The sequence below is a fragment of the Parasteatoda tepidariorum genome, chromosome 8 (genome assembly GCF_982258835.1).
Source record: "Parasteatoda tepidariorum strain Cologne lab strain chromosome 8, Ptep-v5.0, whole genome shotgun sequence".
Lineage (NCBI taxonomy): Eukaryota > Metazoa > Arthropoda > Arachnida > Araneae > Theridiidae > Parasteatoda > Parasteatoda tepidariorum.
The window spans coordinates 67,835,035-67,849,486 of record NC_141762.1 but is presented as its reverse complement, the minus strand read 5'-3'; the positions used below and the strand labels follow the sequence as shown (position 1 = coordinate 67,849,486).

The 14,452-nt window shown below is 26.2% G+C and overlaps 1 protein-coding gene across 10 annotated transcripts in view; it reads left to right on the top strand.

Annotated features, from left to right (window-relative positions):
- LOC147806248 (phosphoinositide 3-kinase regulatory subunit 4-like) overlaps positions 1-14,452 on the top strand; it is a 59,815-nt gene that overhangs the window by 16,475 nt on the left and 28,888 nt on the right. For all 10 annotated transcript variants that reach the window (XM_087169035.1, XM_087169028.1, XM_087169036.1 and 7 more), the window contains exons 11-18: positions 1,714-1,963; positions 3,404-3,498; positions 3,588-3,627; positions 6,458-6,540; positions 10,822-10,906; positions 11,645-11,792; positions 13,171-13,217; positions 14,313-14,414. In XM_087169035.1, coding sequence (XP_087025161.1) covers positions 1,714-1,963; positions 3,404-3,498; positions 3,588-3,627; positions 6,458-6,540; positions 10,822-10,906; positions 11,645-11,792; positions 13,171-13,217; positions 14,313-14,414 — 850 coding nt within the window. The remainder of the gene's footprint in view (positions 1-1,713; positions 1,964-3,403; positions 3,499-3,587; positions 3,628-6,457; positions 6,541-10,821; positions 10,907-11,644; positions 11,793-13,170; positions 13,218-14,312; positions 14,415-14,452) is intronic.

Below are 14,452 nucleotides of genomic sequence, written 5' to 3'. Positions count from 1 at the left end.
TTTAAAATTCGATTGAGGTAAATGTTAAATTTTTTTTAATATAAGATACAGCTTGTGATTTAAAAATAAAACCTGTTGCAAAAAATATTTTAAAATAAGAAAATGAAAACTCAACTTCCATCATATGCAATTTTATGAAAGATTTCCTTTTTTTTTTCAATGTTGGCTGTTTCCTTATGTAATGCAATTAAACTCTGTTGCCATTTTTTCTTAGAAAATGTATATTATTTTATTAACTTATTATAAAAACTTATGAATAAATTAATTAATAAAAACAATTTTAACATTAAATTTTTTATATATACATACACAGTTTATGTCACATGAAATGTATCTATAATTTGTTTTTTCATTTATAAATTATTATGTATTTATTTATGTTACATAAATAAATACAAATGTAGTTAAGCTGAAATGTTGTAAAATTTTGATTTATTTTGTTTTAATTTAAATTGAGTATGTATTTCTTTTATTTTTTGAAGTATTTATAAAATTCTACCCAGGTATGTTTTTCTGAACTTTTACATGCATAAATTTAAATCAGATGTTTAATTTTTTTTAATGTAAGATACTGTGTATTGCTTAAAAATAAAGCCTGTTTCAAAAAATATTTTTAAATAGGAAAATGAAAACTGAACTACCATCATTTGCAAATTTACTCCAGATCTTTTTTTTTTTCATAATGTTTACTGCTCATAAATTTGATGCAATCAAACTCTGCAGCCATTTTTTTTATAGAAAATGTATATTATTTTATTAACTTTAATATAACTTACAATAAAAAGCTAATTGAAAAAACAATTTTAATAAATACAAATATTTTTTATAATACATAAAAATATTGCTGTTCAACAATTTGAAAAACAAATTTAAGAAATAAGAATGGAACAGTGTACTTTAATAGCACCCTTTTTATTTTAACAATCATTTTCTTCTTTTTACTTTAAAATACTATTTTGAAGTAATAGGAGCTCTCTCAAAATATGTTCTTATTTTGCAGTACTAGTTTGCAAGATGTATATTTTCTGGTACTAATTTTTGTGGAAAATTGCCTTAAATCTTACTTTTGTATAATCATCTCAAATAACAAAAAAACAAAAAAAATTTACATGATTTTCAGAATTGTATGTAAATTTTAACAAGGAAAATGTTTATGTTGCAATATTCAAATAGCAAGATGATAGAAGATGAATACATGCAAACAGTTAAAAAAAATTGTTAAACTTGTTTTTCTGTTTCTAGATTTTGTTTCTTTGGTATACATTTTTTTTTCTTCATATTGTAGTGGAAATTGGATTTAAATCTAACAAAAATCGAAGTCAAGTTAGAATCAAAATGAAGGGGAAAGCGGGAGATTCTCATCCCTGCATACTTTTTTTCCAACAAGTCGCAAATGCAAAACAAATTTGATAATTGAAAAAGTTTTCTGTTTATTTTGATTATTAAAAAGTGTCCGGAAAAATGACACTTCCGGTAAATGAATGTCTGGATATGGGACTTTGCACTGTATATATATATATATATATATATAAATTAAATATTTTAAATTTAACTAAAGAACTCAAAAACTTTGTAATAACTAATTTATGTTAGTAAATATTTATGCGGCTCTATTATTGTATTTCCAAATGGGTTAATTCTGAAACCCATCCCCAAAGATTAATTTAATAATGAGGAATTATGAAAATGATTTTTTTTCTTCTTTTTTTTCAGATTGAAAAAGGATATTTACAACATAATTGATGTTATAACAACATATGAAAAGCAACTAAGTGTTAATGAGTCATCTAACAATAAGGAAAATGTAATTAGTGAAGGCCTTGTCATTGTTGTTTCTCTGTTGACTTCTTTATTGAGGGCCTTAAAACATTGCTCTGCCAAACTTAATGCCTTAGATGTCCTGAAAATCATGGCATGTTACTTAAGTCCAGATGTAATATTAGACAGACTTCTCCCATATTTGGTATTTAAAATATGTTTATTATATTATAAAAATTATTAATGTTTTTATATACAGTTGAACCTGTTTATCTCGAACCTCTTTATCTCGAAAACCTCTATATCTCGAAATTTTTAAAATTCCCTACATTTACTGCCTAAAATCAATATATTTTCCATGTTTATGTCGAATTTTTTTTTCAAAACCTCCGTTTCTCGAATTTTCAATGATAGAGCACAAATGTCAAAACTTTCCTTATCAGTTGAGCTTTATCACAGAGATGAATTTCGTTAATCCACTGGAAGTAGGGATGAACAGGTTGGTGGTCTTCCTTCGAATTTCAATCACTATCCCTGCACTTCATTAACTAGAAAGGAATACAATGATTCTGGCAGTAAGTGAAGGGTGAATCAGTAGTGACCACCAGGGGTTAGCTTTTCAACATAGATGAGAAAGCTAAGAATAGAAATTCATTTTGACCTCAAAATTGCAACCTATGGATCAAAGGATAATTAAGAGTTTTAAAGTGAATTATAGAAAGCGATCTATGAGGAATTTGCGATCTTTCTAACCTCAAAAGGATAATCGAAACAAATAAGGTTATTAGTCAAAAATCCTGGAAAAATTATTTTCAGAGTTGAATGAATGTTAAAAAACTGTTATGTAAATAAATATGTTATGCCTCCATGTTGTGATGGCTCGGTGATCAAGCGTAGAGGTAGTGAATAAAGATATGTAAGAGTTTGCACGAAGTGGCTGTGAAGTAAAGACATTCTTTTGTAGGAGTCTAAGACTCGGAGAAATTATTGTTTGGACAGTACGATATCACAAGATGTATGTGGTATAATTAATTTAATGAAATGTCTATATTTTTCTACTAAAAACAAAGCACTTTTAATAGAATTTAAAAAATTAATTTAATTTTTTTACAGTACCTGTATAACTCGAAACCTCTTTATCTCAAATTTTTCGACTTTCCCGTGAGATTCGAGATAAACAGGTTCGACTGTATTAAATTTGTAATTTGAATTTCTTTTTAAAAAAATTTCCATAACTTTTATTATTTTTATATAACTTAGGCCTATTGTTGGCATTGGCTATGTGCTAGACCTAGTATTGTCTCTGTCTCATGAATTTCCCCTGTCTGCTTGCATCCTTCTTCTCATATTTCTTTGCACAAGAGCTAAATTTTCAAAATTTTTCGACCAAGCTATCCAAAAATACTTTTTAAATGTTGTTCTTTTCTGTAAAGTTTGAATAGAATAATTATTTAAAATAAATATGAAAAATTCGTTCTCTGTCTTTACTTTTTTCCATTAAGTTTCTCTTTACCACAGCACTTTAGATCTAAAATTTCATTTTTGAAAGCAATTTTTCTTTCATTTCAGAAATAATAAAAGTTTTCTGTTGTTGATTTTAAAGGTGTATAATGAAGCTATTGTGATTGTAAATTGATATTTTTAGGTGTACTTGGCTAAAGACAAATACCCTAAAGTCCGTGTTGCAGTTATTCAAACTCTCACTGAATGCCTTTCTCTTATTAAAAGTATTCCTAGAAGGTATTTTAATGAATATATCTCAACTATTTAGCTTTTTTCCTGTTAACTAATTTAAAACTATAAATTGAACTTAATTTTATTTTTTTTAGTGATGGAAATGTTTTCCCTGAATATATTCTGCCTAATTTAGTAAGTATTTTATGTAATTCGTTTTACTCTTTTTAACTATTTTCTTTTTATTGTATTTTGTTCAAAATACATGTTTCAATCAAATTTAAAATATATTATTACATTTGTTGATGTTTTTATTATATCCCATTCAAAAACAAGTTATTAAGTATGTCCGGCTTAAAACCTGATTTTTAGTGAGTCATGATTTTTTAAATTTATGTATTGTATATTTCTTTAATATTTATTAAATATTTATGACCTCCGTACTTAAAATTTTAAATTTTGGTTGTTCTTAGTTTCCAACATTGATTATAATAGTGTGCTTGCATTTTAATTCTTTTTTTTCTTTTTAAATTTATGTCTAATTTTGTTACTTATGGCTTAATCATTAATTCTTTTTAGCTTCTACAATCAGTTATTTTTATTCTATACTATTTTATAGTTTTAGTTCTAAAAAGGAGTTCATGTTAATTTATTATAGAAAAAATGTTAGTTTTATATTGTAATGAATCAAGTTATAGAATTTTCAGGGAATTCTGTTTTATTTCTTAAAACTCCGAGAAAATGGCTTTGTTCAGATTTGAAGTATTTAAAAATTTCTATTATTAATTACTTCAAACGAAAACTAAATATTTTTGCTTGTTGGGAATAATATCAAAGATTGGTATAAATTTTTCTCTGAGAAATTTTCTGATGCCTACTTTTTGATAAATTTATCTTATTAAATAGGCATCTTCTCAAATCTTTTTTATTACCTAATTGATGCATTGATTCTAATTAAATCTATAAAAATCATATTAATTTTGGAAAATATTTGATTTAGTATTCATTGAAAAATATCGCACTGACAAAATTATTTGTCTTCAATATTAACTAGACAATTTTAGATACTTATACTGACCAATACTTTATAAATCAATTCAAAAATAATAGGTTGTTCTTTATATCTTGTTAATACTATCTAACTAAGTCCTTCCAGGTAAAGTTTCGAACCTTTGTATCAGATAAAATTGTTTTATGATGAAATTTTGTTACGTAGTGTTGCTAATATCGTTAAATTACCAAATAATAAAAAATATGATATACCTTTACAAAACTAAATTTAAAAAATTAGTCAAGACAAGAATTGTGATATTGAACTTTTAAAAACACGAAAATACCAATCACGATATTGGACTTTAAATTTGGCGGTATATGAATTGTAGTGTTGGATTTTAAATGTGCAGAAATACGATACGTGACATTGGATTATAAAATCACAAAAATATGAATTGAATCATTGAATTTTAAACTCGCGCGAATATGAATCACAATATTGTTTTTCAAACTCACATGAAGATGAGTTGGGAAACTGGAATTTGAAAGTGCGTAAAAATGAATTGCGATAATGGAGTTTTAAAATGTGTGAAAACAAATCACAATATTGTAATTTTAAATCATGTGAATATGAGTGTTGCGATGCATGATTTTTAAATCATGTGAAAGTTACAAATTTTAATCTATATCTTTTATATCACATAAATAGGAAAATCAATGTTTGATATTAAAATCATGTGAATATAAATCGCTGTATTAGCGAATGCTTTCACAGTTTCAAATTATCAAAATGGCAAAAATCTGCTACATCAAAAGATTCAAATTGACAAAAAATTCACGTGTATGTACATGTCTCATTAACAGAATTTAGCGAAAGTTTCAAAACGTAAATTTTAGACCTAGGAACTCTATGAAAATTTCATCGCACTGTACTTTTTTTATTTGTGGAAATAACCAATGGGCTTGAGATACAAAGAATTCTGCGAAACTTAGGGGAAACTTTGCCCTCCCCCTAATTTTTAGACTTGGAAAGATGATATGGAAAACCCGGAATGCAATAACCCAGGGATGGGCAAACTACGGCCCGCGGGCCAACTGTGGCCCGCAGGAAGATTTTATCCGGCCCGTGGATAGAATTTTTATTTGCCGATCAGTGGCAAAATTTAAACAATATACATCCATTTTCTTGTCGACTATGTTTCAAATGATTTCTGTTTTTCCTTTTTTAACAAAGTACTGATGAAATTTTTACTTTCTCTATTTTTGTTCTACAAAACATAAATTGGTGTAAATAGTTAGCACAGACAGCTTCAATTGGTAAAATGTTGAAAGCAGAAGTTCTTTATAGAATAGCCACAGATTGGCTCCAACTAGCGTTTGTCTTTCTCGAGGAGCTGACTTATGGAATCTAATATAGGTAAATTGTACTTCACATTTGGCAGACTGCGCATTTTACGCTCCAAAGAGAGGACAATCTAACAATCATCTGAAGCAGTTATTTCTAAATATTCCAAAGTTTTACAAATCATTACCAAAAGCTAGTTTCCAAAATTTAATATTTCATGCCCAGAAACTCAGTGCTATGTTTGCTTAATCTTATATATGTGAACAAGAGTTTTCAACTATGAACCTTAGAAAAAATCACTTCAGAAGTAGACTAACAGAAAAGCATTTAGCCTTGTTCCTTAAAATAAGCACATCTCACTTCCAACCTTAATATAAGGAACTTTTAAAAATGAAATCGCAATTTCCTTCATCTCACTAAATATTTAAATTAAAACTTGTATATCACCTTTTTTTTTAAATTTTGAAGTTTTTACTTGGCCCACCAAATATTTTTTTTTTCTTGATTTTTGGCCCTAGACCAAAAAAGTTTGCCCATCCCTGCAATAACCCCTCTATTTTATATGGCAGTCTTTCTTAGTATAAATTTGTTTTAAATATAGTTGTCTCTATAATTAACTACTACTTTTATTTGCAATAAAAGCATTGCAATTTATTACATTTATCTACAATATTATGTTTTTTTCAGTCTCATATTGCTCATGACGAAGCTGTGATAGTACGCATGGCCTATGCTGAAAATATTGCTTCATTAGCTGAAACAGCTTTGAGGTATGTCTAACAAAAGAATATATATATATATATATATATATATATATATATATATATATATATATATATATATATATATATATATATATATATATATTTATATATATATATATATATTTATATATATATATATATATAGGTCAATTTAATGCTTAAAATTGTTTTTCTGTTAATATGGAAAAATTTATTAAGTAAAATTTATGGTACAAATACATACTATGTTTTACATGCAAGTTAGCTTATATACTGTGTTTTATTATGATAAGAAAAAGAGATTAGTTACATTCAAGTAATAAAATATTATTGCAAACCAATGAGAAGCCTGAATTCCTGGAAATTTATGGACATTTTTCGAATCCACCTTGAATATGATGAAACTACTGTATTAAATTATGTATCATTTGTAGTGCATATATTTAATTAATTGCATTTATTTCTAGGATTTTGTTTCTAAACTTTGAGTTTTTTAAATTGAAGCCAATAATATATACCTATTCTTTATCTAAATTCTCTTAATTTATTCTTCAAAATAAAACATTGTTTGTATTTGGCATTTTTATTCTAAATTTAAATTAAGGAATGCTAGAATTAAGTTTTTATTTTTTTTACTAACATGAGAACCGAAGAAATCCCTCAATCTATTTTTCAAATGAATTTTAAGAAATAGTAATTCTCTTTTTGCTTGTGACTTGAGAAATCATCGTGTTAAATTTGAAAGATTTTCCTTACCATTTTAAAAAGCGCTTGATTTTGTATGATTTGGTTTCTTGCTATGATTACAAAATAAAAACTGTTTTGATTGTTGCATGTATGCCTGCTTTTTTTTTTGTTCTTGCTTGACCAGACTGTCATACATATATAATATAAGAAATAATTCGATAGCAAAAACTATAAAGTATTAAATATCATTATCCAAAAATGAGTAATCTATAAAAAATAGTTTATTCTTCTAACCAGTTATCTTTTTCTCAAGACTGGTATAACTTAATCTATAATTAATTCATTATTTATTAATGCATCATGAGATGAAATGATATTAAAAAAACAGTAAAATAATTTATAAAGGCCTGATTAAGATTTGGAAAAGTTATATATTTTGTTGTCAAGGTTAACTATTTTTCTTTCATAGAGGTGTGAAGTTTATGTTTCTCAAGGCTTCGTAGCTCTTAATAAAATTACATTTTATAATGTTATTTTTCTGTACTACTATTAGCACAACTACATTTTCATCTCACCTTGAATTTTGTTTACAATCTATGTAATGTATATGTTACTATGAATGGCCGAAATCAAGAGAAAGTTGATCGACTTTCACCAGAATAGTCGCTTTGTTGAATGTACAAAATATTTGTTATATCAGATTTATTTGTTATATTAATTTATTTGTTAATATTATTATATTTATTCAAAATTTTTAAATTTGCTAACTGTAGATTAGAAGAAACATGAGTTTTTAAAGTATCGGTTAAATGTATACTGGGGAGTGGCAGTTAACTTTAAAAAATTATCAGTGTAGGGTAGGGGTGCACAACCTTTTTGAGTGAAGGGTCACTTACACAGCAGGTTGGCTAACGAAAGGCCGCACATGTGTTTAGACATGTTAATGACAAATGTAGTAATGTTTATTTTAATATTAGCGTTCCATTTTTTTTATCAATAAACTTGGTAATATCAATAACTTAGTAGTGTTCCATTATTAGAATTCATTCAAAAATAAAAAAACTTATACTTTTTTTTTGCAAAAAAAAAAATTGCTATTTTTATCATGTGAACAGTAGAATTTTCAAAATAAATAAGCATTGAAGAAAAGAAATGTTTTTTTTTTTTTTTTTATAATATCATGCAATACGAAAATTCATTTTAGAATTAAATTCTAGTAAATAAAAAAAACTGCAATGCCAACAGGAAGAAAGTAGGAAAAAGTTTAGTCATATTATAAATTCAAATTAAATATTTTAATTGAAGAAAATTTATAGGTTTTAAACTAAAGCCTCAAATAAAAAAACTGTGATAGTTCAAAATAAAATTCAATGCTTATTTTGTAATGTACTTTTTTATTTTATTAATTATTAGATTTTTTTATATCGTAAACATTTTCCTTTTTTTTATCGAAAAAGATCTTTTAAGCAACAAAAAATTGAAATCTAAACTACAAACAGTGAGCAGTTTAAAAATTCACGTTTTCCGCCATTTTATGAATTTCTCAAGTTGAAATAACATTGCATTTAAATTAGGGAGGGATGTAACGAGTATTTGGCCATTCTGTGAAAAATTCAGTTGGTTGAATGATCAGTCAAATATTCGGCAGAATATTTTTTAGAAATGTATTTTTCGAAGTTTTTTTATTTTTGAATTTTTATAGATATTACTTTTTTTTTTAAAATTATATTCAGACAAGTCAATTTTGTCATTTTTTCGATACTTTGAGAATTGAGAAGGATTTTTTTCCATTTTTTGCTGCTTTTATTGTAACCCAGCATTTTAACAGAACGTCTCATGCTATTAATTTATTATCACTCTTTCCCTGTACTGTAATATAAATAACCAGTAACATAGAAAAGTATGATTTTCAGTATTAAAGTTTTGTTTCAGGAACTAAGAAAAATTTGTTTTTTCTGTTTTTCTTTTTTTAGGCATATTTATTATGACTCAGCATTTTTTTTAAAAATAAAGTTACTAATAATGTTTATTTTATAGCAATTTTTTTTCCTTCTAAAATTATGGCAATGAGAAAAATTTAAATTGAGATTTTCGGCATAAGTTTTTCATTTTAAAAATTAAGAACGTTTTTTCTATCTTTTTATTTTCTTTAAATAAAAAAAAACTTTTTTTAGAGGTTTTCATTATAACACAGTAATTTTTAATAGCATTTCCGGTGACTTAATTCTTTTTTCTTGGCTTTTTCTGGTAATTGAAAAACTGAGATGTTCAACTTTAAAAAATTTTTTCAAAAATTAAGATTGATTTTTATGTTCTCTGTTTCGCTTTTCGACATTTTCAAAAACGTTCTTGATTGACGTTCGTCTTGATTGACAAAAACGTTCTTTTCAGAGTTAATTTATGAATAAGTTTTTCCAGGAAATATTATTCTAAGTCATTAAAATTTTAGTTTCAGTGTTTAGTAGCAGTAAAAGATTTTGCTATTTGGCCCCAAGTGTACGGCGTTCAGTCGATTTTTTCTTCTTTTTTTTTGCAGAATATTTGGTTTTTGACCAAATCACAATTCATTACCACATTAGACCAAATCATATTCGTTGCGGAAATAAAAACGAAGGAAAAATAGCTAGGATTTATGATAAAACTGTACCGAAATACCGTATCAAAAAGTGATTATTTAATTGCGCGATTAACAATCACGTGTCGTAATAACATAGTTAAGTAAAATCATGTGGAAAAGTATAAAAATAATTGGGAAAAAATATATTTATGCTGAACTCAGCACGAATAAAGCGTGTCAAATGCATGATTTAAAATGTACATGTCGTATTAGAATAATTGGAATTTTTTATAATACGTGGGAACGCATAGCAATAACTGCCGAAACAAATTTTGAAAAAAAAGATAAAAAATCACTTAGATTTAGGATGAAATCGTCACAAATAAAGTGCACGAAAGGTGATTATTTAAATTTGCGGTCTGAAACTCGCGTCGTAATAAAAATTCGGGATTTTCAAAATCACATAGTAAAGCGGAAATAACTGTTTAAAAAAAATCATTTATATTTACTATAAAATCGGCTTAAAGAAAGCGCGTTAAACGTACATTTACTAAAGAATCTGTTAAAATTGATTGTGTCAAAACGAGATGACTTAAAAGTGCAATTAAAAATTGCCATTTTTTAAAAAAATTTTATTGTGTTTAGAAGCTCTCGCGGGCCGCACTTCAGTAGTCGAAGGGCCGCAGGTTGTGCACCCCTAGTGTAGGGTATACGGGGCTGTGGCACTGAACCTTAGAAAACATTGATGTAGGTCATACCAGGCAGTGGTGCTTAACTAGACCTAGTATACATTTTGGATATTTACCAAAACGACGATGTGATTATCAACATTCACCACTGGAAATCAACAACTACCAATTTTGGTCATTCACAGTAGCATATGTATTTATATATATACATATATATATATTGGTTGCAAGTAATATTTAAGGGACCATTAGATATCTTTGATTTGAAATCTTTGAATGAAAGAAAATATACTGTATATAAACTATTAAATTTGTTGTTTTCACCTGAGTAATTTTAAGAATAGCACCTCTTAATTTTATTCTTTGCATAATTAGGTTTTTAGAAATGACTCATTCTGATATGGAACCTGATCCAGACAGCACTTTCCTGAGTGATGAAGAAAGAAATCACCATAACAAAGTAAGAAAATAATTTATTATATCAAGCATTTAAAATTCAACAACTTGCTGTTTGGCATTAAAGTTAATAAATTTAAAAATTTATTGAGAAAAATAAAAGAATTTAATTCAAACCTAAATAAAACATTAACAACTCTAAATTTCTAAAAACTCTAGGGTTTAATCGGCTTTAATTTGTTATAAGAATAACAAAACAAATAAGGGTTTTTAAAGATTTATGTATTAGATCCCAAATTAAATAATCCTGATAATATCTAATCTCCAACAATATTGTTTAGTTTTGTTGTTATAGACAAACTTGGTGTTGATTATGCAGTTCAAATTTATTGTCACTTATTAGAAAGTCTTTGCTCAATTTTTTAGAAAAAAAATTATGCTTATAAAAATTTCTATGTTTTCTACCAAACATAAATGTGCCAACGACCTGTCAGATTACTGTAGTAAATGTCCTCGTCCATATCTGTGACTTATCATGATATTTTTTAAATTTCTTAATATGATGAAAAAAATCATTTTTAACTACACTATTAAACATTATTTTTTTACTGCTAGCATTGAAATATAAAAGAAAAGTGTATTGTCTCAAATGATGACTAAATGAGAGATAAAATATATAAATCAATTCTAGTTGAAATTCTTGTATATCAAAAAAACATTCGGTATTGGAATTGTATTACAATCCAATGGAGATTTGGTTTATTTTCTGTAGTTATTATAGTTTGTATTTATTGTTTTAAAGGTTTCTTATGATCATGAACTGCAAGCTTTGCAAGAGTTGGTACAGCAAAGTGTGACAACATTACTCAGTGATCCAGTTAATGCTGTTAAACAGACTCTATTGGAAAGAGGAATACAAAGACTTTGTGTCTTTTTTGGAAGGCGAAAAGGTTATTATGACTACTTTTTAATGTGTAAAATAATAGTTAAAAAATCTAACATATTTAATTTAATTTTAATAAATTTTTTTCAATAAATTTGTGTTATGTCATAAATTGAACGATGTTGCATTGATAGTTAAGTGAATTCTGTGGATAGTCCACAAAATAGTAAATAAATATCCTGCTATACAGTTCATTTTCAAAATAAAGATGCATTTTGAATTTTTTTTTTTTAAATAAATAGATATTCAAATTACTACTGATAAAGATTTCAGCTGCAGTTAGAATGTTTTTTTTGTTTATAAAACTTAAAACAGCAGTGCACTTTTTTATTTGGAACAAAAAATAAAACATTAACTTATATTTGTATTATGTTTCTCTCTGTTACTAATGATCAAAAGTGTTTAAATAAAAACATAGGTTACCTAAAATGGTAAACAGTTTCAACTCATGTCAAATTTATACTGTAAAAAGCTTATTAAAATTGCTTTCTGTTAAATTATACAGAGAAATAAAGTTTAATAAATGGTAGGTAACAGAGTGTAGAAAGGGTACAAAGGGGAAAGCTGACAGTAAGGCTAAATTTTAATATGTTCTTGCATTTCAAATTGCTGAATTTTGCTGCGAATATTGATACCTACCTATATTTCTTTTAATATACTTACTACTTAGTGAAATATTAAATCAACAGTCAGTAAATAAAATTACCATGGATATCGTGACAGAGTCGAAAAAAGAAACTACAAGTTCACTTTCTTAGCCAGATTCAATTGAGAAGAAGAAATGTTTATATAAAACTGGAAAATGTACTATAAAAATCCAATGAATTTAAAAACAATAAATTTAAATTAGTATTTTTTCTACACTAAATCCTTCTACTTGTTAAATTGTAAAACATTTTCAGAATAGGCTAATTAATCAGGAGTAAGTTATTTATTTAATCAAAATGTCTGGCTTTAGACTTCACCTACAAAAATATTTGATTCAGTATTTTTTCTACACTAAATCTATTCACTGATTTTTATTTTAAATTTTATGAAAGTCAAACAACATTTAACTTAGTTCATTTCCACCTAAGTACTTTACTATGTCTATTTTAATTTTGTCTTGGTTATTAGTTAATTTTGTAAAAATTATAATGCTGAAAATGAATTAACAAAAATTGTTATTACGCTTATGTATATCTTACATATTGTCAAGAAAATAACTAATTACTTTGATTATTAGTGCATTTGGACATAATATTGATGCTGGTTGAATAGGGTATTGAAAAATTGTGTTACAAATCTTGTTGATTAATTTTGTTCTTTTGAAGAAATATACACCAGGAATTTTAGAAGTTTTTTTTTTTAACTTTGACTATTTATATATTTTTTTTTCTTTACAGGAAATGATGTTTTGCTTTCTCACATGATTACTTACCTAAATGATAAGGTAACTGTTAAGCCTTTTTTTTTCATCTATTTTTGTAAATTAAACTTAATTATTATGAGTTAATGTTTTTTCGAATTCAGTTAGTTAATTAGTACTTAATTTTTTAGAAAGGTTAATACTCATAAGAGCCTATTATTTATACTTCTATAAAGTTTGTTTCTATAAAGCTATTATCTTGTTTTATCGCCATCAATGAACAGCCTATAATTATTAAATTTGAGGCATGTATTTTATCACAACTCAGACGACAAACAAACTTCTGAGTTATGTAGTGAGACAAATTTGTCTTGATAGAAAATATTTTCAGTGAAACATATCACATCTACATTGCATAGTTGAAAAAGAATCTACATTTGCACTACTACAACAACTTTTCAAGATAAACCAAGAGCACACACATTTTAACCCATGATTCATCTGCTACTAAGGATAGTCTTGTGATCATGAGGATAAATGATTTAACTAACAATTTCATGCTCTTGTAACATGTATTTTACAGAAAGACATTATAATATTATTTTTGAAATGTAGCCATTACTTTTAGGAGACAAACTTTGCTGGGGGTACACAATTTACATTCATGCTCAAAATTTTAAAAAAAAATGAAAATTGAATGAAAATGTTCCTAAAAAATCATTTAAAACAATAGCAGGCTTATTTTGTCATAAGAAGTTGTTAAAAAAATATCTAACCCTTGTTTAGTTAACTTATTTATTATTCTAAACCATTTTTACAATTCTTTTTTCTTTCAATTTCTTATGCCTTGTTCTATCTTTCTTGGCAGAGAATATTTATTTCAAGAAAAAGAAGTATTATATATTTGTGATTTTTGTTATGTCTCTAAAACTTTTTTTTAAGTAGTAATGTACTCTGAGAGTTACAAAGTAAGAACTGTTGAACTTGCATAAGATTTACATCAATCTGATTCAAAAAATTAGTTATGTTTGAATCATTACTAAACTAATATTAAAGTCAATTATCAGAAAACGTTATAAACTAGTTTGTATTACACTACTAAACTACACTGCATTTTTTTAAAAAAGCAGCAATCGATAGTTCTAGCCACTGCTTATAATTTAAAATGTATATTTTTAGGAAGACCGACATTTGCGTGGGGCTTTTTTTGATGCAATTGTGGGAGTGGCTTCTTATGTTGGATGGCAATGTTGTCCAATATTGAAACCTTTGTTACAACAGGTAATGTTTCCATCAAAGGTTTTGTTTTATTCCCTCAA